Source organism: Rhipicephalus microplus, chromosome X (genome assembly GCF_043290135.1).
Source record: "Rhipicephalus microplus isolate Deutch F79 chromosome X, USDA_Rmic, whole genome shotgun sequence".
In the NCBI taxonomy this organism is placed as follows: domain Eukaryota; kingdom Metazoa; phylum Arthropoda; class Arachnida; order Ixodida; family Ixodidae; genus Rhipicephalus; species Rhipicephalus microplus.
In genome coordinates this window covers 304439807-304465545 of record NC_134710.1, presented here as the reverse complement: position 1 = coordinate 304465545, position 25739 = coordinate 304439807, and the positions used below count along the sequence as shown (strand labels likewise).

Here is a 25739-nt window from a genome sequence, read left to right as displayed (position 1 = left end):
CACGTACAAAACTCTGATGACGACGACGACGACGAGCGCTAAAAAGTCAGCGCTCGTCATCGTCATTTCTGTACCGTTCATTTTTTTGTTTTTGTTTTTGTCTACACTTTTTCAGAATTACTAACAAGCCCAGCTTACCAGTTTAGTGGTTAACATTACTCTGGAGCCTTGTGCTAAAGCTATCTTCATAATCATGCGCTTTCAGCCCGCCGAAAGTCCCATAGTATTCCTTTTTGTTGTTTTTTTCCTCCTAAGTTTCAAAGTCAGCGAGTTGGTTCGTCCAAGATAACGTGCGGTCATGTGCGGTCATTTTTCGTGGAGCTTTGGTTCGCGTATGAAGCTCCTGCAGAACGAAACGCAGTGGCTGATTGCCTGCTGTGCAAGGCACAAGTGATCCTGGTGGCGATACGGAAGCGCCAATACCGCAATTTTTGGAGGCGTCGGTCACGCAGTCTGCGCGGATCATGATAGATCGAAAAATGAAGTCGAACCTTACAAAATACCTTTTATGTTTAGTCAACTGCAAATCATTTTTTCTCAACACGCGCTCAATGTTTAAATGTAAGAAAACAAAGTTGTCTACTTAGGCGACTATTCAGAATGTCATTCAATCTCATAATCTTCTTTTCTTTTTTTGCAGCCACTTGGGTTGGAGGAGGGTACATAAACGGAACCGCCGAAGCTGTCTACAGCAACGGCATCATCTGGTGCCAAGCTCCCGTTGGCTACGCGATGAGTTTAGTCGTGGGTGAGTACGCCGTCAGAGATCTTTCCCAGTACTGAGTATATTGACAGATTTGTACTCGAACCACGAGCATCACACTATAGCAGTGCCGAATCATGCCGCACGAAGACGAGTCACACAGGCAACGCCATCGAAGAGTTACTATACAGCACTGGTAGTTAACAGAGGTAAGCCACCTCACGTGCGACATTTCTGGTCAACAGAACACCAGGACTGCTAAGGAGACGGCTGTGAGTGCAAGTAAACGAACGCATCTTGAAGTAAAGCCCATCGATCAAGAAAAGTATCTGGAAGACAGCGCCAAAGCCACTATACGTCGATAAAACAAATCAAAAGAATACCTACATTTCCACTGTATTGTACCTACTGGCAGGTTTGAACTTATACAAAAAAAATATGGAACCACTTATTAGATGCATGAGAAAGCAGTGACTCCTTTTCTTTTGTGCATCTGGCCTTGTCGTACGAATTGGTCGAACGTCAAGTCGGTCAGATCAGCCGTCATCTCATTTGGATTGTATAAACGCCAAAGTGGTCCCCGGTGCGAACGTATAGCGGTTTAGAAATCAAACCACTCGTTAGCACTAACATCCAAAATCACACTACTTTGTCGAAGACACCAGTTATTCGATTCCCAGCGAGCGGTATACGCTCTCATATCTCGTAGTTCGACCGTCGCTACTCGGTCATTTTGCTCGGCTTCAATGCAGCTTTACGGCTTATCAGCTGTCTTATTTCCAGGCTTCTTTCAGACCAAAACCAGACTCAAGATGGCTGCTGTCCACTTTTTTGTCTATTTATGCGTATGTGTATTTAGTCTAAGCACGAGTAGCATGCGCAGCGTCAAACGGGGAGCGAAAGCGCTTAGGGAACAATGTAATTCTACTCGAGAGACACTGGAAACCAAACTAATAAATATAATTTACCTATCATGTGAATCACTTGTTTGTTTACTATAATGGCTCTCCATCGCCTTTACGGGGACAAATGAACTCGCCCTCAGTCCTCAGTGTAATCCCTTTTTTGTGTGTGCTAGTTCTTTCTATTCTGTTTACTTTTTAATCGTAACAATTTCAATCAGTGATCAGTACTCCATTGAGCCAGCTCTCTTGCATCTCCTCTCTCGCATGCACTCGGCGTTTATAAAGTTACTAATAAATACCAAGTGTTTACCTTACTTAGTTTACACCTCACTCTCGGGATTTCTGCGTACCGACAGGGTACGCGCCTCATGTCACACATATCGCTCTTCAAGCTTAGACGGATCGTGCTAAAACTCGCAAGGATATTTTGTGAAGCACAGAACCATCCGTGCTCGTGAGATCACTGAAATGTATCAGGCTTATACATCGCTTTTCCTACAGCCATAAATCTGCCTTCATCATGCGTGCAATTTGAAAGAGCAGCATGAAAGAGAAAGTGAAAGCAAGAGTAAAAATATAAAAATGAGTTCTAGTGGAGGACACTCGACACAATTGAGAATAATCCTGCGTGATTACGCCGGTTTTTGAGGGGTCTGGCAAAAAAAAAAGAAAAAAAACGGCCTCTGCAGCGTCACTGCAAAACTGTACGTGCGTATGGAATCAATAATAGGAGCCAGCTTCCTATCCCACTGCTTCAAAGCACTACAAAAATGTCTCCGTCACACACCTATCCGCCAGCAAAGATAGCCGCCAAAGTGTTTCCTTCGGCTTAGCAGGAAGGTCTTGGCAGGAAGGCGAGCAGGTCTCAATCTCCACGCGCCTGAAAGAAGCTTATCTCGGTTTAAGAGGGCTTGACGATCACCAATTACTCTTCAGCCCACCCCTTTATTTTTCTTTCTTTTTTAAAGACGATAGTCTTTCTTGGGGACCTTCGACATAAAAGTTTTGGTGTCTGTCATTACAAGGGGAAGTTTATTAACTTCAAACAAGAAAGATACACAAGATACACTCTGTCTGTCTGTACATGTGTCTGTCCGCCTTTAACGATACCCTAAACGGCACCAAACGATACTTTAAACGGCCGACCACATCCGCAGCGCCCATCAATATTACTTCAGATTTATCGTTCATACTTGTGCGATGGTCAAATAAAATAGAATTATTGCGCATATCTGCGACACTATAACAACACGTCAATATTCTGTATGTGAGTCTTTTTACTAGAAAAGGCGTACATAAGTAATTTTAAGGACCGTAGCGCTTATCACGCTGCGCTGGCCATGAAACGCTTGCACGAAAAGGCGAGTGTTTCCAACGCTTTGCCAAGGCGACATGGTGGTGGCACCTACCCGTCGCCTTGCGTTCCGCACCTTATCGCCTCCGAGACGAGCTCGCACGCCGCGCGCTTCGTTTTTCAAGATAACTGCCAGATAGCGCTTATGTCTCACGTGTTATGCGACTTGATGAGCTCGTTCACCTGCACTGCACGCTCGAGGCACTCTAACGCAGTGCGTCCAAAATACCATTCACCGATTTTCTTGCGCAAAACATCAAATAAACGTTTTGTTCACTCTCTCCAGGCGCGAGACTATAGTCTTTCGACGACATTTGCAGTGTAACATGCAGATACGGGGCCAATTTTTTTTTCATGTTCCGCGAGCTTTTTTTTTTTGGAAACGTTTGAGGTAAAAGGGCTATTGGCACATTTTTTATGAAGTATATGTAACCTTATTTTGGACACGTCATTAGCACTGCCGATTCAATGAAGCTCTAATTAAATACCTATCAAAGTGGAAGGGGACCAAACAAAAAAAGGGGGACACACGTGAACAGGACCATTATGTGGCGTCCTTCGGGTCATGGGAGGAAATGTCTAAGTGAGCGCAAAGACGTCGTACGGGATAAATTTAGAAAACGTTCCGACACTCGTAGTGCCAGCGGGACTCGTCAGAGATTGCTTATCACTATTTTTGTTTCCAAAAGCTGCGGTATCTAAAAAAATTTACGCATCGGAATGATTAAAATGAAAAAAAAAAGTCCAGTTCACACGAAGAAGAGCCGGGAATTTAAAAGGTTCATCATCGCTTCGGCTACGCGAAGGCCCCAGAAGGCAAATCATTAATAACGTAGAAATGATTATAGTGCGATTCTCTAGAAAGTGTTGGATAAAAAAATTAACCATTCGAGAAAATAATAAATACGCGTACTTTTTCTACGCACAGCTCCTTTACTGCCAAATGAAATTTTGGGAGGAAAATTAACAAAACGTTTTCCCGAGTTTATTTACGGTAAACTCACTCAAATAAAACGTGATCGTTACGACAAGATCACTCGAAGTGCTTTGCGCAAGGCGTGTCTGTGCTGTATTGGACACAAAAATGCCGCTGAAAAATTATGTGAATTATTGTTAAAAAGCAACTTGCTTAGTGTTTATATATTACCTTGTTTTTTCATGAATGCGTGCCAACAAGATAAGCTTTCTGCTATATTATCTTCGTTTTCCATTGGTCGTTATTACCATTAATGTTCTTATATTGATTGCCTGGTGGTGTTCCCTGCATGCGCGTATACGGAAATAACAAACTGGTCCAATTGCCCGTTCCAGTTGCCATCGTTCCTAATGAGGTTTCCCCACACACTTCCAGCTTCGGCATAGCTCTGATAGATTGCTTGTTAATTAGGAAGAAAAGCAGGGCCATGCAGCGCTCTTATGGCGTCGCTGCGCTATAACTTAATCCCCTCGCTCAATGCACAACCCTTTGTTATCAAGGTCATCCCCCACCCTTTTCTTTACTAAAGTGTTCCCATGAATATAATTATAGCCCCGTACACAGCAGTACCATAGCACCTGCATTCCCAGTACAAATGGCTGTAAAAAAACTCGGCGCCATACAAGCCCGGAATGTGAACTTGTGTAAGAGACATGATTCTCTTCTTTCGGTATATAGCGACCATAGTTGCCTCCGCCTTGCAGTTTCAGCGGTTCATTGTATTTTCATTTAGAGCTATCAAGACAGCAGTGGACCGCCAAATTCGAGAACATGTGTAATGTAAGAATAGTCACTTTCAGCAATCACTGAACCGATTTTATCTAAATCAATTATCATCATCATCAACCTGACTACACCCTCTGCAGGGCACTTTTCCATGATCCGACAATCAACCCGGCTTGTGTTTTTTGCTGCCACGTTATACTCGTGAACGTTTTAATTTCATCGGCCCACCTAACTTTCTGTCTCCCCTTCGTGCGTTTGCCTTCTCTGAGAATCCACTCAGTTATCCTTAATGACCAGCGGTTATCCTGCCTACGTGCTACGTACCCAGCCCATGTTAATTTCTTCTTGATTCCAACTATCATATCCCTATCCCTCGTTTGTTCCCTGACTCATTATGCTCTCTTTTTGTCTCTCAAGGTTATACCCATCATTTTCATTTCCATCGCTCGCTGCGTCGTCCTCAATTCAAGCTGAACCCTCCTTGTAAGCCTCCAGGTTTCTGCTCCGCAGATAAGTACCAGCAAGATTCCCCTGTTAACTTCCTTTTTGAAGTGTAAGTGGCAGAATACTATTAATGATTTGAAAATGTTTGCTGAATGAGATCCACCTCATCTTTATTCTTCTAGTTACTTCGCTCTCATGGTCTGTCTCCACGGTTACTACCTGTCTTAAGTATAGGCATATATATTCATTTGCAACTTCCAGTGTCTCTCTACCTATCTCAAGGCAATGTTTTCTGCCGAGAATGTTGCACATTACTTTAGTTTTGTGCATATTACTTGCAGACCTACTTTTCTGCTTTCCGTGTGCAGTTCAGAAATCATGAGCTGTAATTCATCCCCTGAGTTCCTCATCAAGGCACTGTCATCAGTGAATCGCGAATTACTAAGGTACTCTTCATTAACTTTTATTCCTGACCCTTTTCAATCTGGGGCCCTGAAAACCTCCCGTAAAGACACAGTGAAACTTGGAGATATCGTGTCTCCCTGCCTTTACACCCTTTTTTATTGGGATTCTGTCGCTTTCTTTATGGAGAAATGGTGGCTGTCAATGCGCTGTAGATTTTTTCCAATATGTTTATGTAAGGTTCATCGATGCACTTATTCCCTAGTGCTTGCATTAATGCTGATGTCTCGGCTGAGTCAAACGCCTTCTCGTAATCTATGAAAGCTATGTTTAGGTGTTGATTGTATTCCGCGCATTGCTCTGTTACCTGAATTATAGTATGAATATGGTTGTGAAGTAGCCTGTATGAATCCTTCTTGGGCATTTGGTTGACTTAATTCCAATGTCGCCTAAATTCTATTAGCTATTATTTTTTTAAATAGCTTGTAGAGAACGGACAGTACGCTGATCGGCTTGTAATTTTTCAAGTCCTTCACGTCTTCTTTCTTATGGATTAGGATGATCTTGGTGCTCTTCCAAGATTCTACACTTCCCGTCAGGAGACGCAGCGTATATAAAGTGGTCAGTTTTTTTCTAACACAATTTATCCGCCATCGAAATTCAGCAAGTCTGTTGTCACATTATTCTCACCAGCAGCTTTGCCTCTTTATATTCTTTCCGGGGCTATCCTTACTTCCCCTGTCGTTACTGGTAGGATTTCGAATTCCTCTGGGCTATTATTGCTTCTTACGATATCATACTGGTTGTTTCGGCTTCTGTGCAGCTCTCTGTAGAACTCCTCCGCCGCTCCAACTGTCCTATTTATATTGTTTATGACAATGCCTTCCTTGTCTCTTAATGCATGCATCCAATTTTCGCGTATGCAAAAGTTTTCCTTCGCAGTTTTTTATGCTTCTGTCGCTTTTTACAGCCTGCTGAATGCTTTCCATGTTATACCTTCTGATGTTGGCTACCTTGCGCCTATTGATTAACTTAGAAAGTTTCACTAGCTCTATTGTGTCAGTTGCGCTTGAGGCTTTCATGAGTTCTCTCTTAAAATTTTTCGTCTCCTGAAAAAGTTTGCCAGTGTCCTGTCTAGGGACTGTATGCCTTTTTTGTTATAGCAAAAAAATAAATATCGCGATGACAGCATTTCTATGAACCTAAATTACCATGAAGATAGAAATAAAGTTTCAAAGTTGATGTATGATTTTTTTAGTCGATTCAGAAAGCCCGCTCACAAAATAGTACTATGCATTTATCCAAATTTTAAATAACTTCAGCTACTGCGAGGTTTGGTACCGAGCTAGCGTACCATTCTTTAATGGTTCACTAATCTCTGTTCATTTTGTCTTTGATGTTCCAGGTGGCTACTTCTTCGCCAACAAAATGCGAGCCGAAGGTTACGTGACCATGTTAGACCCGTTTCAAGAGCTCTTCGGTGGCCGAATGGGCGGCTTGCTATTCATCCCAGCGCTGTGCGGAGAAGTGTTCTGGTCCGCAGCGATTCTGGCAGCGCTTGGTGAGCATGCTCTTCTATAGATGCACTTCCCAAACGCAGCATAAGTTGTTCTTTTAAATCTCGAAAGCATACGTAAAGGTTTTTCGATCAGATAAACGGTGCGATCGGGGTTTGAAAATCCTGCTCTTCATTCCTATGCACGTGTAAAGCTCTGCTAACCGAAGTTTTCTTCGATGCTTAAGTAAATATTAAAGAAGCAATGTTTCGTCATCGTCACATGGCGGAAATGTTTGTGCGAAATAACTAACTGGAGCGTTTCTCCAGATTTCGCTGTGATCTCGCAAGTTAAATGTCGAAATTATGAGGAAGCGTAGACGTTCAGGTCAAGTCTTTTTGGAGAATAGAAGATACGTATAAGGTAACAGCACTAGTCCTGTATTTTGTCCCTGCGTTTTGTTTTTGCGCTCTTTTTAATGATCGGTGACTCTACGTAGGTGTTTGTCGCGCGTGTATATCCATTTGATTGTATACGCTGCGGAACCGGTACACTGGTTTTAAAATTATTACACTTCTATTGGGTAACACCATGTAGTTTACGGTATTTATAAGATGACTTGACATTTCTAACGCGTCGGCGTCATAAGCAGTGGCTTGTACATGCAAATATATTGATGTGAAATGGTGTAAAGCCGACACTTTTTCGATGGCTTTGTGCCTATGCGCATTGAGCTGTAAGGCTATGCATGCGATCAGTCAGAAAATCGACCACAATTCTCCGTAATAAAGGCTCATGCCAGGCAATGTATACATCTCACTTTGCTGTTTTAACGCGAAAAAGCTCGTTTCGCAGAAATTCAGGCGTCGGCGTCGTTGGTTGTAAGCGAAAAGTTATCAACTTTTGCGTGACCGAAAAATCGGGAACAATGCAAATAAAATTAATGATTCAAAAATTCTGGGTCAGAATGAAGACCGAACCAGGGTCGTTTGCGTCAGAATAGGGATCGAACCAGAGTCACTAGTGGGACAAGCGGACGTTCTACAACACAGCCAGCGTCTGCTTGTGAATACAGGGAAAAGAACTTCCTCTGCTTGGAAATACAGTGAAAGTAACTTTCATGGTTGTATAAACACATGCGTCCTGTACCCATGCTTTACAATGCAACATGAAATATTTCACAAATAATACGGGGCACAAGCGCCCATTGCCAGCGGGCGTCATAACATCGTGATTTATAATGGATTCATGGTTTAAAGCCGGTAACCTCTGCAAAAGGTACACACGCTATATTTTGCCTATTCCCTTAAGGCCATGTAGTGGGTACATCGCAAGTTCGAAAATATTTCATGCACGAAGTGCTTGAATTACGCCCTAGAAACATGATATGGCTATTGCGTTCAACTACTTAAGGCGAAGCTTTAGCCTCCCCAAACATTTTTGTCTCATTGTCCCATCTTACGTTGTCGAAGGGGTTATACATATGCGGTTTTCAGTCATTCGTACAGGAGATAAGTTCTTGTAAAGCGTCATAAGCCCGACAACCGCGTGAAAGTACAAAGAATATCTATTGGTTACATTTTTGTTTTTTTCTGTGTATGTATTTCACCACGCCTGTCACTCACTCACTCACTCACTCACTCAATCGCTCACTCACTTATTAAATGTCTGGATGTAATCTAGTTAAGGTTTTACTTCTGCAGAACTTTGGCTCACGAATTATTGACAGCACACGTAGTATGTATGACGTGATTACGCGTGAAAGACAGTCATGTGTGAAGAAGTGAACAGTGCCTGAAATTGGATGACCCGAAGCGTGAAAGTAGTAGAGTTTGATTTCACATGATCTCGTCGGAGCTGTGAATTAATCATTAAACCCTTTAATTTAAAAAAAAACAGACAATGTACGTACACAGCTAGGAGTTTTAAGGGGCAATATGTCAAGCGCCATGGCGCACGCTTCGAACACCAGGCAAGTTCCATGGTCGAGTGGCGCTCCCTGCAAGCACTTAGGCGATGTTTTACATCAATAATTGGCTGTTTATCTGCTTTTCACCAGGTGCCACTGTGGGTGTGATCATTGACATCGATACTAACACGTCAATCATTGCATCGGCGTGCATAGCGCTCTTCTACACGTTCTTTGGAGGGCTTTACTCGGTGGCCTATACGGATGTCATCCAGCTATTCTGCATATTCATTGGACTGGTGAGTTGGAACTCTGTTCTTGTTCACGTACATGCATCGTTGATATTCTCGCCTCAGTAGAACTTCTTATTTTCTGGTTTAAGTATAGCTTGCCTCTTTTCGCTGTATCGTTTTATGTTATTTGGTGACGACTATAATATTCGGAATTTACGGAAGATAGAAAAATTCGGTCGTTACTGAGTGTGCGAAATAAAATGTGTCGCATAGGCGCAATGGAAATTGAAGTCTCGCCTGGCGTCATGCCACGTCAGTCAGTGCAGGATTCATTTTTAAGAAGGCTGCCAGAAAAAACTAACCAGTATATCACATGCTGCGAATGCGCCATTGGCCTCACAAAATCGGGGCAAGTTGTCTTTTGTAGCGCGATACCCTAAGGACCGCCGCCTATTACTTGCAATATACGGTGCATCATTCTCGGACAGCGCACAACAGACAGTACAGAAGGTGACATGTACACCGAAAATACGTAAAGTGCATTATCGTGCCCCTTCGCCAATTAGGTGCGTGAAGAAGGCGTGCTGTCTTGCATGCTCTCTCACAACCCCACAGCTTCTATAGACTAATGCACAGTACCGCCCACTGTTAAAGGGAACACTCGAATGCACATCATCAATATTACTGGCCCTTTAACAGCAAGTAGTTATGAAAACAACCTGCATGCACATAAGCAGTGTGTCAAGAGAAGTCAGAACGTTAAACAACCAGTAGTCTTATGCATATTTAAGTTACTATGCTTCCGTAACATAGCGAAATCTAAACATGCTGTGCACTCCAGTGTTTCCTTTGACAGAGGATGCGTCGGTTCATAGACATTGTACGGATCACGACGTTGACGCTGACGGTGTATGTCAGTTTGGAATCTCCCTGTATAATATATCCCAATAAAACCACTTCTAAACTATGAGCTTTGTGAATCAATTCATTCCGAGTTGTGCAACGTAGTGGCTTGCAGTTTACCCTCAAAAACATTTTTTTTTTTCAAGTTCTTCGCTTACCATTGCATAGCACTTTGTTCAAATTGCGCAGCAAGGCTGTGCTTTGAAGGTGTTACTTGCGCTATTTGTTAAGAAAACAAAGCGAGATTGGTTTTCATATTGAAGCACCCTACATGTATTTTTCCAACCGCGGTGATGTTGCAAGCTAACATCCTTTTTTTTTTTTCAGTGGTTGTGCATCCCATTCTGCATGCTCAACGAGTCAGTGGGTACGCTAACGTACCCGACGAATGACTGGGTCGGTTCCTTGCAACCGAAGCACATTGGACAATACATCGACTTTGGATTGCTGCTCATTCTCGGAGGAATCCCATGGCAGGTAAGGTTGTCATTCGTTCTTCCAAATATACCTGTTTTCTGTGTTGGGCAAAACGATCGCATATTTGTCGAATAGTAACAGGACCAAAAAGCGAAAGAAATTGGGCTTATTGTCAAACATAAATCGGTTACAAAAGAGGGAACGGTACCTTAAAAAGCCTGTGAATGCAGCTCATTTTCTCGTAGTTCCGCGAAAGATGATCGTGGACAACGTCTGTCGTACCTTTCCTTGCAGGTCTACTTTCAGCGGGTCCTTTCTTGCAAAACTGCCTTCAAGGCGCAGCTGCTTTCCTATGTAGCTGCTTTCGGGTGTATCATCATGGCTATCCCTGCCATGATTATGGGTGCTGTCGCCAAAGCTACAAGTAAGTAATAACTTGTAAATAGTCACGCCAGGCTCTACATTCCCTAAATTTTAGAACCCCATAAATCCAGCTTCATGACTATGAAGCCTACAATAATAAACATATAATCTATAAAACTAGCTTTCTAAGCGTAGAAAGAGGTAGTTTTGACTGTAAAGCATGACATGGTATGGTATGGTGTATTGCGGTGGTAGTGGTGTTGTGTGCGAGTGTGCGTGTGCGTACATGTGCATGAGTGCGTGCGTGCGTGCGTGAGTTAGTTAGTTAGTTAGTTAGTTAGTTAGTTAGTTAGTTAGTTAGTTAGTTAGTTAGTTAGTTAGTTAGTTAGTTAGTTAGTTAGTTAGTTAGTTAGTTAGTTAGTTAGTTAGTTAGTTAGTGAGTGAGTGAGTGAGTGAGTGAGTGAGTTAATAGTTGGGTGGATGGCTTTACTGCGTGCTACTACACATGAACGGCAGACAGTGCTAGGTGCTGAATAACAAGTCAAGTCAGTTCTGGAAAGTGCCGCTGGGTAAAGCTCAACAATCCATTCACAATCAAGCTCGTAGTTCGGTAGTCAAATACGAATTAACAAACTTGTATTGGATTCAGTGCGAACTTTATAAGCAAAATACACCTGCACGTGCTTGTTTTGCAGCACATGTTATTCTTACCCTACTTATGTTACCCCCTCACACAATGCTCTGATGTAGCTAAGAACCTGTGAGGTGATAGTAAATAAATAAATAAATAAATAAATAAATAAATAAATAAACATGTCGCTGTCGGCACAACGTCACATTACGTGTTGCACTATCACAGGCCAAATGCTATACAGGATTTTCACAATCCGAGTGTTGTCTCACTGCTGCATCTGTTGAAACCTCTGTTTTGTAGCGGTTCCCAGTAGAAATAACATATATACGATGAATAAACTATTGTGACGATGCAAAAGGCATTAGTAGGCGTGTTCAAGAGGAAACTTTCTATTCCGGTGAACTTGTGTCCAGGAAATGATACCAAAAAAAAAACACAATGATAGCGACAAGCACTTTTATTGGTCCTCGGTAATCTAATTAAAGGCCGAACGCGTTTTCTTTTATACAGCAGTCATGGAACATTGAGTCCACCGCGGTGATGTAGAGGTTACGTTCTGGCAGCTTTCTTTACTCTTTAGACAGCGTGGAAGAAAAACATGAAATAATGATGAATTAATTCTTGGCGTTTTACGTCCCCAAACCCTAATACGATTGTCTGGCGCGTCGTAGTGAAGGGCTCCGGAAATTTCTATCACCGGAGAGTCTTTTTAATGGTGTCGCGCAGTAAGCGGGCCCCTAGCATTGCATCTCTAAAGAAATGCGACCACGGCGACCGGGTCGAGCCCGCATCTTTTGGATGAACAACCAAGCACCATAGTCTCTGTGTCACTGCGGCGGCCCGGATAGACGTAGAAGATCGCCTAGAGAATCGATGCTTTTCATTTGATCTCTAGAAAGTACGATCAGGTCAGTGGTTTTCGGAACGTGGGGACATTTTGACAATTGGGTGGGCGTGTGCAGGGTGGAACGAGACGGCATTCACGGGTCCGCTGCCCCTGGACAAGGAGCACACATCGCTGGTGCTGCCCATGGTGCTGCAGTACCTGACTCCCGGCTTCGTCTCGTTCGTGGGGCTGGGTGCCGTGTCGGCTGCGGTGATGTCCTCATCGGACTCATCCATCCTAAGCGCAGCCTCCATGTTTGCCAGAAACGTCTACAAGCTCATCTTCAGGCAAAATGCAAGTCGGCTGACTATTTACTTACAATAATGCGCTGTCCATGCTTCATTTGTGCATACATAAAGAAAGAAAAGAAGCTGAAAATTTTGCGCTTCCGTGGGCAACATTTAGCGACGACAGTGTGCAAGTTAATACAAAATAAACAATGAAATTGGTATTTTGTGGAGCGATGGCGGCTAATCTAATCATCGCGAGTACGGGAGACTGTTGGAAGTGTGAACAGGTGACAGAAGTTCAGTATAGGACAGATGGCTGAGCACTCATAATTGAGCAATGTGTATGGTAGGCATCTCAAGCTCTTAGCTACATTTATATATATATATATATATATATATATATATATATATATATATATATATATATATATATATATATATATATATATATATATATATATATATATATATATATATATATATATATATATATATATATATATATATATATATATATATATATATATATATATATATATATATATATATATATATGAGGTAATCGTAAAGTAAATGCGAAGAAATGACTGCAGATGATGACAAGATAACTTGCCACAGGCAAGGACCCAACCTTCGATTAACGCGTTCGATGCTCTACCAACTGAGCTACCATGGCGCCAATCTCTATTCATGGGGTATATATGCGAATTAAACGTCGGATTGCCAGTCAGCGCCACCAGTAGCCTTGACGGCGAGTGTGGAACACACTCTATTTCTGCCTGTTTTGGCGTCATGTAGCTCGTGATAATATTACAAGCTGGCAGCTGACCAATAATCCCTCCCATACTACTCAAAGGCATCAAGTCTGCCAGGATGAGGACCTCGCTATGAATGAAAGAAAGAAGTGTACACTTGAGGGCTCGTTTTTTTGTTAGACACAATATTAATGAGATCTAATGGAAAATCATGCCAAAGAAAGTGTAGAGGATGTTATATGAGGTAATTGTAATCTAAATGTGAAGAATGAATATTAATATTGTGTCTAACATAAAAAACGATTAACATATGCAGATTATTAGCGTGCTAGTTTGCCTTTCGTCGCTCTCGAAGCATAAGCATATTTATGTTAAACTTCGTTATTGTGAAGCTGGCACTTTCCTCCTCCTGCCAGCCATTTTTCTCACCTTTAGTCTTCTGGTGAGCTTTGTTTATTTTCAAACGAGACTGGTCAATTTACAAAGCGTGCAAATATTAAAGCTGACCTGAGCACAAAGATATATTTGCTCGAATTGGTCTGCAAAACGTTTGGAGCTCACTTGCAATCACTCAAAAAATATACCTCACGCCTTGGACTCACTCAGACTCAAACTCACCGAAATTCTGTAGAGCCGAAATCACTCGGACTCAAACTCACGAACATTTTCTTCAACTAGACTCACTTGGCCTCAAACTCAGGAAAATATTACTCGCTTTTACTCAATCATACTGAGACTCGTGGCTCGATCTGAGTCTGAGTGAGTCGATTCATGAGTGAATTCGCCGACCTAAGCCTGCTTGTGATGTTGGCGTGGGCAGGCGTGGGAAGGTACAAAGTTCCATTCTTTTATTTTCATGTCTCACCGATGACAATTAGCCCATTTTTCATGCAGACCAAATTACTTAGCTGAAATGTGCGCATAGTAAATCCCTGCAGCAACTAACTGAAAACGTATAGCTGTGAACGGCAAAAAAAATAAGAAGAAAAGGTTCGTGCAGCTTGCGTTAAGTCGCGCAAGACTGGCTCACACCAAGGATGGTGGGCACCGAGGTGGTCAAGCCATGGCTTGGCTTGGCTTTTACTCTCTCACTCCTGTTCTTCCCACTAGTTACTATACTTTTCAATACTATACTATACCTTTAGAAGCCGTCCGTTTAGACTTCTCTGATGAGTCATCCATACAAAGTGGTGATTGAGCACATGCCATTTTCTCATGTAACGTTCTATCTACGACCCATGGCCAACCTTGAGCATAAGATCACTGCCGGAAAAAAAAACTATAGCTCGCGTGTGCCACAGGAATCGGGCAAATGCCACTACTTATCACAGTGGTCCACTGAAAGTTTAGAAAACACGCGTGTGACAAACACCGATCAGGGGCCGCTCATTTCAGCTTCTCTTGTTAAAGGATCCCTGCGACACAAATAAAGTGATCCGTTTTAATCGCTTCTTCTGGAACTGTACAATGCACCAATATTATGGCGCAAGTGGCAACGCGACAGCAGTACTGTCATACTTTTATTTCAACGGACATGTCACATGCGTTCCTGACGAGACTGACCCACAACGGCACTTTTTTTGTGTGTGAGCGCAAGTGACGTTTTATCAAGAGAGATTGAGGACATTGGCTGAGCGTTTTAATTGGGTTGACATGAGAAGCTCGCATAGAATATTCATTTAGTTCCAGCTACGCTCCACTATTGCGCTCTAAAGATTATAAACGCACTCTTTACACTTCTGAAATACCAAGGAATTTGTTCTTAAGTCTGAAATCTTGAAGGCGATTTCTAAGCGATGCTCTAGGTGCACAGCACAAGTGTCACCAGGAGGCGAGTCTTTCTCTACGTCTTTGTAAGAAGCGTTCAGTGATTCGAACAGGCCTTTGACGTCAGTGGGAGAGTAAAATGCGAAAGGAAATTTTTTTTTTCATCGTTTGCACAAGTTTCGAAGTTTAAAGACGAAAAACTTTCAATGCCGTGCACCAATTTCGATCATTCTTGTTGCGTTTTTCTCATTATTCAGCAGTACATGCACTCCAGTGGTGTAGAATGCTGACGAGAAAAAAACCCTCTCAGGGTCCCTTTAACCATCGGTACAGAGTGCCTGGGGGGGGGGGGGGGGGTGACTGAGAGCGTTCCGGTTTGCGATGATGGTAATTTTCTATTTGCGACACACAACTAGCCTCGAGCCCCCATGGCAGCTCCGCTGTAAAAGAAATAACAAAACAGTTAACCTGCTGCCGATTTGAGGGTCCAGTGTTACAGTCTCGCAGTACCGTTCATGTTGCAGTAGTGAGCGACTTTTTGGCGACTTACGCTACGTAGCGCCAATTAGATTAAACACGGAGCTGCATGAATAACAATGACAAGCAGGGCATTTTGAAACACGGAGCTGCATGAATAACAATGACAAGCAGGGCATTTTTAAACACGGAGCTGCGAGAATAACAATGACAAGCAGGGCATTTTTAAACACGGAGCTGCATGAATAACAATTACAAGCAGGGCAATGTGCTACGTCCAGTTGTGCGTCCACTAAACGAGCGAAGGTGACTTCATACATGCACATGACACGTGCGTGAGCGCAGCTTCCATAGTGATCTAGACATTAACAGTTTATTATTTATGCCATAATATTTAGCTGGTGGAGAAAGGCAAGATAGCAAAGCGTACATGTTTGAAGTTCCATTTATGGTAAGGCTAATAATAATAATAATAATAATAATAATAATAATAATAATAATAATAATAATAATAATAATAATAATGCTTTGAGCTCTCGGCGAGCTCGAAGCCACACGTGGCCCGACACTTGTATGTGTCAAGTACACCGAATAATTGACTGAGAAATGTCGTTGTTTTCGCGTTTTTTTTTTTCAGGCCTCCGAGCGGGAGGTCATCTGGGTGATGCGAGTCGCCATACTGTTTGTTGGCGCCATGGCCACCGCCATGGCACTGACCGTCAAGTCCATCTACGGTCTCTGGTACCTATCCTCGGACCTCGTCTTCGTCATCCTCTTTCCGCAGCTCGTCTGCGTTGTATACATAAAACACCACTGCAACACTTACGGATCCCTCGGCGCCTACATCATCGGCCTACTCCTCCGCGGATTAGGAGGGGAAGACATCATTGGTCTCCCAGCCGTTATCAGGTATGGGAAAACTGAATAGTGCAAGCACCTGCGGCGTCACAAGCACGGTACGTTGCAACAGCATCGCGAAGTTGGCGTCTGACATTAAATTCTTTAGGCATGCCCCTGTTCTACACTCTACCAATGTTCTCAAAGCTCCCAATGTATGAAAGGAGAACTCAATTGGCAATACTTACAAGATTGACGACGTAATTTAAGATTGAAACTATTTTATTCAATCTATAACAAGAAAACAGGCATTAATCCTTCAGAATTTTAAAGCCAGTGCAATATCATTCTTCTCGTCATGACCACAAATTTAAAGTACGGCCATTCAACCCCAGAACGGATCTGTTTAGGCATTCTTTTTTTTTTCCGCAAGCCATTGTCGAATGGAATATGCTACTAGCTGATTTAGTTGGCCGCAAGACTGCGGATTCATTCTATGAGGCACTGTGCCCCCCTCAATATTGCCTAAGATGGCGCTGCGGGTAATGTTCCAAATAAATAATTTAATAAATAAGAAAAGTTATTTGCCTCTTTTTTGCTAGTCCTGCAGGCTTGCATCGTGTATAACTCTCCTTAAAGACACATGTGAACTCTGTTTTTGGATCGTTGTACTCTCCTTGTAGAGTCGTGGGGCTTAAGAGAGAGTCTACGTGTCTCTTTAATGAGAGTTGTACACAAACCAAGTCAGCACTAGCTGAAAGGCGTAGCACATATATATTCTTTTCCTTAGGGTGTGCTTATATGTTGTATATGCTACAGTGCACTGCGGCACGACAAACCTCTACGGGCGTTTCACTTTATCGGTGTCGTGCAAGCACATGGCGCAGATTATTCGTGGAGAGTTAAAGGATGGCAGGTGACCGACCCAGTAAGGGTTCATATAGTAATACTTAAAAACTCATACCGATAGGCTACGCCCTAGCATTATGTTGTTTCCTAAACAGATTCTGCACAGTCAACACACTCGTCTTTTAATAATGCCGGCAGTGTAGAAAGCTGGTCACATTCGATGATTAATAATGAAATAATTACACATCTTAATAAAATAAAGTTTTTTCATTCCATTCCATTACACATCTTTAATGGTCGCTCGCGGAAACAAATTTGTACCTATGAGATAGGTCGACTGAATATGTGCGTTTGATGAGTAAAATGGCATTGCTTGCACTGTGTTCGCACAATGTTTGCAGTGCTGAGCAACCCCGAAACGAGCAATAGTTTCTCTCCTGTAACAGTGCACAGAGAAAAAAATTCCGGTGCTTCTTGTTCACTAATGCTCTCTGGTATTGATTAACCGCCTTCGCTGACAACGTGTATGTATACAGTCGAGTGTGATATGGAAATGATCGCGTCAGTGTCGACTGGCCTTGCTACCTAGGGACCCAGCGGCATGTTTCGAAGCAGTGAAAATGAAGACTGCTGATTCTTCTCTCCCTCGGCGGCTGTTTAAAGCTACAACAGTGACCCCTACGACAAATTCTGCACCCTTTCTATGTACTTTAAAGTTTCCATTCGTTGCGATCAAGTGTGTTTTTTGTGTGTGTGTGGGGGGGGGGGGGGGGGGCTCTGAGTTCGCGAACGACAACAATATTGCTGGTAATGATGTGGTAAATCTGGAGCTTGGCACTGCGCCGTTTACACATCCTCAGAAGAAAGTGATTCCAAGATGTAACAGCAAACCGAAACTCCTCGAAAGAGCATTCAGGCACTTTGCACTGCTCTTCTTGGTCGACGCTCGCCCGATAACCTTCAAACCGCAATCGACTGTAATATAGGCGTCAAATGAAACACAGTGGCAAGCATTTGCCAAGGTATAGTGCGCGCCGTTCAGTGATCACAAATGACAGGCGCGCGCATCCTGTTCAGCAGCTCTGTGCATATATGCGTGCCTGTCGATGGGGATATGTGTTGGCGCGCACTATACCATTGCGAAGGCTTGCTGCTGTTCGGGTTTCCTTTTATCGCTGATAGCACATAACTTTTATATGTATAGCACAAGATAATACGGCCAGATGAGCTAGATAGATAGATATGTGGGGTTTACCGTCCCAAAACCACCATATGATTATGAGAGACGCCGTAGTGGAGGGCTCCGGAAATTTCGACCACCTGGGGTTCTTTAACGTGCACCCAAATCTGGGTCACATGAGCTAGTACAACTTACTAACCATCAAGTACGCAAGTAATAACTTTCACTTACTCTGACACATTAGATTCTAATGACAACGTTTACTACATCTCATACATATTTACTGTAAAGTGAAACGTTAGCGACACGTAGTAATTTTGACTACGGAGTAGTGAATGGTGCGGTTACAAACTTTTTTCTACTTTTTTTTTATTTTTGAGTGTACATGGTAAATTGAAAAAAAACTCATGAATGCTGTGCGATAAATTCGGCTTGTTTCTATGATTGCTCTTCTCAATGAACATTTGTATTGAATTTCACTAGCCACCTGAGCATATAAGGCGCATCTCCTATGCGTGAGCTAACCTTAATTTCTGACGATGAAAGAAGTGACCCGCGGCGGTCTAGTGGCTAAGGCACTCGGCTGCTGACCCGCAGGTCGCGGGGTCGAATCCTGGCTGCGGCGGCTGCATTTCTGATGGAGGCGGAAATGTTGTAGGCCCGTGTGCTCAGATTTTAGTGCACGTTAAAGAACCCCAGGTGGTCGAAATTTCCGGAGCCCTCCTCTACGGCGTCTCTCATAATCATATCGTGGTTTTGGGACGTTAAACCCCACCAATAAATAAATCAATCAATCAATAAACCTTAATTTCTGCAATGAAATACAGCACCTCTGTACGCGCGTAACACAGTTGCATGACTCCAAATACAGTTAAAAGGTATATACATGCAAGGACGTGTTGCATGAAGCCGGTTGCATTGTTGCCGACTCTTCTCTATACTTCATGCATAAAACGAGAATATTAGCTGTTACAACTGCCTTTCAGCATTTGGCACGTTTCTATTTCATGAAAGCTGAAGCTATGATGGGACTGTGAACTATTTTTCCGCTGATAAATTACTTGAAATGCCATCAACACATACTTTAGTAGAACAATGTATACATTAAATGTGAGGAAGAGAAATTGTGCCTGTTAGTGAAACTGCAACGCTTTCCTGTTTTTAAATACTTAGCATTTCTTAGTGAACTTCGGTGACTTTGAGCGTATCTATCTATCTATCTATCTATCTATCTATCTATCTATCTATCTATCTATCTATCTATCTATCTATCTATCTATCTATCTATCTATCTATCTATCTATCTATCTATCTATCTATCTATCTATCTATCTATCCGCCTACGACTTTTGGCTCTCCTGGCCGTTTCAGCAATAGTATTGATACCACACTTGGTATGGCATAACATGACTTCATGACGAGCATAAGTGACTAGTCATAACATGAAAATTATGATATGTATGTCATGAATGTTATGAATTACATTTCATGGTCTTGCTGCGCTTGTGGTGGTTCGGCTCACATGACATGTTGCAAAAGTGATATTGTATGACATGACTGCATGGCGAACACAAGTGACAGACCCCCACGTGGATATCATGACATGCAAGTCACATAATCATGAGTCAGCACTGCACGCCACGCTCATGGTGCGACCACCGTCATTTCGCTAGCTTCACAATTACCAAATTTCGTTTAGGGCGTGGATGCATGACAAACGTATATGACTGGTGCGAGTAGCGCGCCGTCGCGGTGGCACAGGACCGAATGTTCAACGTGATGGTTTGCCAACACAATAAGCTGTCGTCAATAGTTGCGCTGTAAGCACCACGGAGTTGCTTCTTTAACGAAACACCAGCATTTAATTTCACATCATGTAGCGTTTGTGTCAATGCCATAATCAGACTCTAACAGTGTGCAATTCGCTGCACTCGGATGTTGCAGGTTCCATCAGCGCATTCAAAACAAGAATATCGAAACGAATTAATGCGTACGTAATCCGCAACGTCAAAATTGTTAAAATTCCTCAGAGAACTACGTCGTTCGGACGGCGCCGGTGAAGTGCAAGAAAAGTTAGCGTGAACTGTGGTCGTAACTGCATATTTCATTGCTCTAACCATTTCGCTTGGCTGGTCGAGCTCGAGCGTGTTGGTGGCATGTGGCGCTTTGTAATGTCCACACTGTAATTGGGCTACATGCAATGCACAAGAAAAACTATACATTTATTTTGACTTTGCCGCTGAAGGAAATTATACAATAAACGCAATGGAAGTGGCTTACGAGTGTGAAAAAACATTAACGCAAAATGACGCGTGAAGTGCAACTCGCTGCTCGTGCACTGATCGTTCATCGTCGCTGTCACTCTCAGCACCTTTACAACCATCTATACGTCCAGTGAAAAATCCTGGGCGTCAAAAGGGTTTCTTTGAACATCACAGCTGAAAGTAATCTGAGGAATTCTTTCCGACGAACCATTTCGATAGCACCACCAACGCGTCATTCACCACGCACAACACCAACACAGCGTCACTCAATACGTTTATTTGGGGGGGGGGGGGGGGGGGAGAGAAAGCAATCCGCTTCGATACCAGGCAAAAATGAAATCGCTTGCAGTGTGCTTCCATCTATCAACGAAAATAAAAAAAATCAAGCGGTGCAGCGTAGGCTAAGGTTTGGAAACGCAAATCGCGAACATGCGCTATACTTTCCGCGTGAAATGAATGTTATGGGATTCGTGCACTACAGAAGCACTGACGAATGCTGCACGCACGTAAAACAATGTGAGTTTCAACTGCAAAGGTCACCCGATAACATTTAACAATCCAACGTGGCTGCAGAAAATCTCTCGAAGCTGATATGTGTTATCTGCGGGCTATAATCGAAACCGCGAGTTGCCACGTATTTTCACGAAAACTTCGCGTCTCGCAAGAACGAATCAGATTTGTCGTGTCATGAACGGTCCGGTAGATTCACTGATGCACGAAACATACAAAGTGGTTTGTGTTCGCTTTTCGCTAACGGGTTAACACTGAGGCTAGAACTGCCGAACAAGGGAGCGTTGGGAGCGTCTGCCTACTGATCATCCTCGAGAGTACGCTCCTGGATTCCGCTAGACAGCGCGACAATCTATGAACACTGCCAATAAGGCTGTTGCAAACATGATAATCATGACAAGCGTGTGATGTAAGAACATGACAACATACCACGCTCATAATGCATTCGCGGCGGTTTCGCTAGCTTCACATACACCAAATTTGGTATTACGTGACGTGAATGGACGACGAAGGTAAATGACACGTCCAAGCATGATAATCATGATATGCGTGTCATGTAAAAGACATAGCTACATGCTACGCTCATAGCGCGCTCACGCCGTTTCGCTAGCTCAACATATTTCAAATTCACGATCACGTGACATGAATAGACGACGAATGTATAAGACTGGTGCGAACATGATAATCATTACAAACGTGTGATGTAAACGTGACAGCATAATACGCTCATGATGAGTTCGCGGCCGTTTAGCTAGCTTCGTTTATACCAAACTGTATCACGTGACGTGAATAGACGACGAAGGTAAATGACACGTCCAAACACGATAATTATGATGCGTGTCATGCGAAACACGAGTGCATGCTTCGCTCATAGCACGCTCGCGACCGTTTCGCTAGCTCCACATATATAAAAATTGTTATCACGTGACGTGAATAGACGACGAAGGTAAATTACACGTTCAAACATGATAATCATGACGTGGAAGTCATGTATGACATAATTTATGTCCACCTCGTAACGTTGTGCTGATTTTCACGGGACATATCAACATTCCTAATTTGTGCTTCGCACATCATCGATTCCCATAGGATTTGCCAATTTTTTTTTCTTTTTACGACAAATTTTTGGTAGTTTTGTTAGCACAGGTACCCGTCAAATGAATATCATTTCGTGTCCGTAAGCTTATCGCGCTCATGACTGCAAAATGACGTGACGATCAGCATTATCCTCTAGCCTTAGGGGTGGTGGGATCTTAGATTTACCATTTCTCTCTGATCAGTCGGCAGGCGCTAGTTACATTGACCGTGGTCGACGCATACGTTGTCATTTGCAGCAGAATGACTCGAGTGAAGTAGCAATAAATGCTGACCTGAGTGAGAGCTACTTTCTCTGAGTGAGAGTTTCCGTGCAGCCGAGATAGATGGTCAGTAGCGGAAATCCTGCTGGCGTTAATTAGCACGAGTACTGCTGTTAACGTTGAGCTTAACTGCCAGCACTTCCCAGTAAACAGTTGTAATTTTGTCCGCACCTGGGGGACAAACAATCGAGTATTGAGTTGTAATTGAAAGTCCTGCAAAAGATAGACAACAGTTTTTGAGCAACAAACCAATGCCGTCATCGCCAAGAGATCGCAACTTCGTGCTCACGCACGATCACATGTGCGGGCGGTAGCTGCTACGACAGCATAAACAAACCGCGAGTCTAAAAACAAGCCTAAATATTACAGCCCAGGGGAGAAAATCTATTGTATTCTCAAAGAGTGCCAGCACTTGCTCCCCCTGCTGGAACTGGTCGAAATAGTCTTACGTTTTTTTCAATAGAAAAGAGTGCCGTAAACATATGACAACGACCACTTTCAATAAGTTCACGCCATCGCATATTATCATATTTGACCCCGAATGAATAAAAACATTTCAGGACGTCTCAGACTCATTTCCTACCTATACTGCACCATGAAACGAAATGCAGCGTGCCAGAAAAAAAAAAAGACCGACTGCAACTACAACCGTACGAATACCTCACATAGAAACGCGGAGCTTCGCATGCTCCAGTAGGTTGCTAGACCAGGGACGGAGCCGTCCGCTAGGCAAGGTGGCGGCGCCCACGTTGAAAAGATCAATAGCGAAGATGTACATTTGCTAAAATATCCACGGTTTCTTGGCGTCGTCTGTGTCCAAAAAGTCCAGTATGTAAAAGGTGGCTGGTTTTTTCAGGTTACACAATATGGTGGTAGTCGAGTAAAATAGATATGCTGCAAAGAGGATGGCAACGAAGTGAAGACGCGGACTAACAGACGCATGTGCCAACAGCTGGAGTGTGCGCTCTCTGCGAGGATAAGCGCACCTTGGGGTAACAGAAAACAATTGAATTGAAATATTAAAAAAGTCTAAGGGTCTTCACATTTCTTTCACTAAGAATTGTGATAGGTTAGCAGCTGTCTCTGACTGCCCGATTTATACACTAGTTATGTCAGGTTCAAGCTGAGTGTTTCATCCTTGTGTGAATGGAAGTAGACCGATTCGAAATTTGGTGCGCGACACAAATTGACACAAAACTGCTCGGCGACACAAAACTGGTTTCCTAACTGTTACGCTTAATTACCGTCTTTCGAAATTACCTTATGATGTCTGTGTTTGGTTGTTAAATGATGCAGCTTCACTATAGCAGCATCATTACGTCTGCTACTGCACGCCAAACTGTTAAATTTTTAATGCACTTTTCGAGGAAGTGCGAGCAAGTTTCTTGCTTACTGTGCATACCTGTGAAACGACGTGCCCTTTTTACCTGCCCAGGTACCCATTCTACAACGAGGAGGACGGCCAGCTTTTCCCGTTCCGAACGCTTGCCATGCTGACCAGCCTTGCGAGCATCCTCAGCATCTCGTCGCTAACGCGCTGGCTCTTCGAGAGCGGCAAAGTTCCGGCGCGGTTCGACGTGTTCCACTGCGTCGTCAACATTCCGGAGGACATCATGAAGGTACAGGAGCCCCACGAGGGCGAGATGACGGTGCTCAACGCGGGCGGCCTCGTCAAAAGCTACCAGACCGAGATGAACGGCCGCGTCAACCCGGCGCTAAACCTGCACCCCGAGGAAGACGTCGAGGGGTTCCAGGTCAAGCCATCCGCTGCCATTGGAGGCGACCCGCTGTCTCCGTTTGGCGGCGGGCCGCTCTCTACCACTGTAGCGCAGCCGCCGCCGCCACCGCTGGGCGACAGGGGTGACGCGCTCTCATCTGAAGACACTACCAAGCTCTAGGCTTGGCAGGGGTTCGGACGAGCCCCGGAGTCGCACGGGTCTTATAGTTCGCCCCCGCTTCGGGCGGCTCCCCTGTCGCCCGGCCCTTCTCCTCTGTCCACTGGCGCGCGTGAGCCGGCCCCCCAATCGCCACCCACGTTCCCCGTGTCTCGCCCGTGTTTCTCGTGTGTGTGCGTGCTTGTCCTGTCCGCGCCATTTGGCCGTCTGGCGCATACTGTGGTACGGAGCTGCCCTCAGTCGCTTCTCAGATGGCGCTGGTGTAGCGAACGTGCGAGTAACGTCACATATTGTTGCGCTAGCAGTTCTCTCGCTGGAAATGACGAATTTTAGGGCACTCATTGACAGTGAGAAGATGCGTGGTAAAAAAGTTGTTGCTTAAATAGCAGTTAGTAGGAACGATGGGTAGGAACATTGGATAGGTAACGCAGCCGTGCTCTAGTGCAGGCAGAACTACAGAAAAGACGACTTGGTGTTCATCCGTTAGGTTGCCCTAAATCACCAAGCTGTCCTCTTGAAGTGAGCGTAGTATTCGAAAGGACACAAAACGATGATCAGTCTTGCGCTTCGTCAATGAGCCAAATGAAGTAATTGCAGTATAGGTAGCTCTCTGCTGAGGACGGCAATGCTAAACTACGGTGAGTGTGTATGGTCATTCCAAGCATTTCAATAGAACGGCATGCTTCACGAGTGAACTTTAGTACGACCAACGCTGAGGCATCCTGACAAATCAATCCGTAAGCTAGCGGTATGTTTACAAGTCCGTTAGCAGCAAACGTTAAGCGTTCACCTAATGTTTTTACTAAGTACGTGCCATTATCCAGTGTTGCGAAAGATCATCGTGTAAAAACAGTAATACTATGCCCGTGACCGGGCCATTGCAAGCGTGCTTTCTTTAATCAAACATTCGTCGTGCTCTCGACTTTTCAAAAACACACTTTTATGACTAAAAGCGTTATGATGACGCGAAATTAGCGTATGAGGCAATCTTGCACATAAGGCAAGCCTAATTTTGTGCTTGCTTTTGTGTCCCATTACACACTGTTTTAGTGACCGAGGGCTACAGCCAGCAATTACAAGTGAGAGCGAAACCACTCTCGCTAAGACTTGTAATTGATGAGGTTAGGTGATGTACAGCCTGGAGTCGCTGACTTCAGCCGATAAGGTCTATCGCACCGAATACTTCGTTTCTCGCAGGATTTATTTCCTGTCTTTTGTTAGTTTAATGCCACCTGGTTGGCGCCTGAATGTTATATGCTCTACCAT

The 25739-nt window shown here is 43.6% G+C and overlaps 1 protein-coding gene across 4 annotated transcripts in view; it reads left to right on the top strand.

Moving 5' to 3' along the window:
* Positions 1–24918, top strand: part of LOC119161351 (high-affinity choline transporter 1) — a 96640-nt gene extending 71722 nt beyond the window's left edge. For all 4 annotated transcript variants that reach the window (XM_075879462.1, XM_075879460.1, XM_037413787.2 and 1 more), the window contains 8 exons: positions 641–748; positions 6916–7071; positions 9066–9214; positions 10379–10528; positions 10763–10892; positions 12428–12645; positions 16218–16489; positions 24014–24918. In XM_075879462.1, the coding sequence (XP_075735577.1) occupies positions 641–748; positions 6916–7071; positions 9066–9214; positions 10379–10528; positions 10763–10892; positions 12428–12645; positions 16218–16489; positions 24014–24476 (1646 nt within the window). In that variant the 3' untranslated portion in view covers positions 24477–24918. The remainder of the gene's footprint in view (positions 1–640; positions 749–6915; positions 7072–9065; positions 9215–10378; positions 10529–10762; positions 10893–12427; positions 12646–16217; positions 16490–24013) is intronic.
* The last annotated feature ends 821 nt before the right edge of the window (positions 24919–25739 follow it).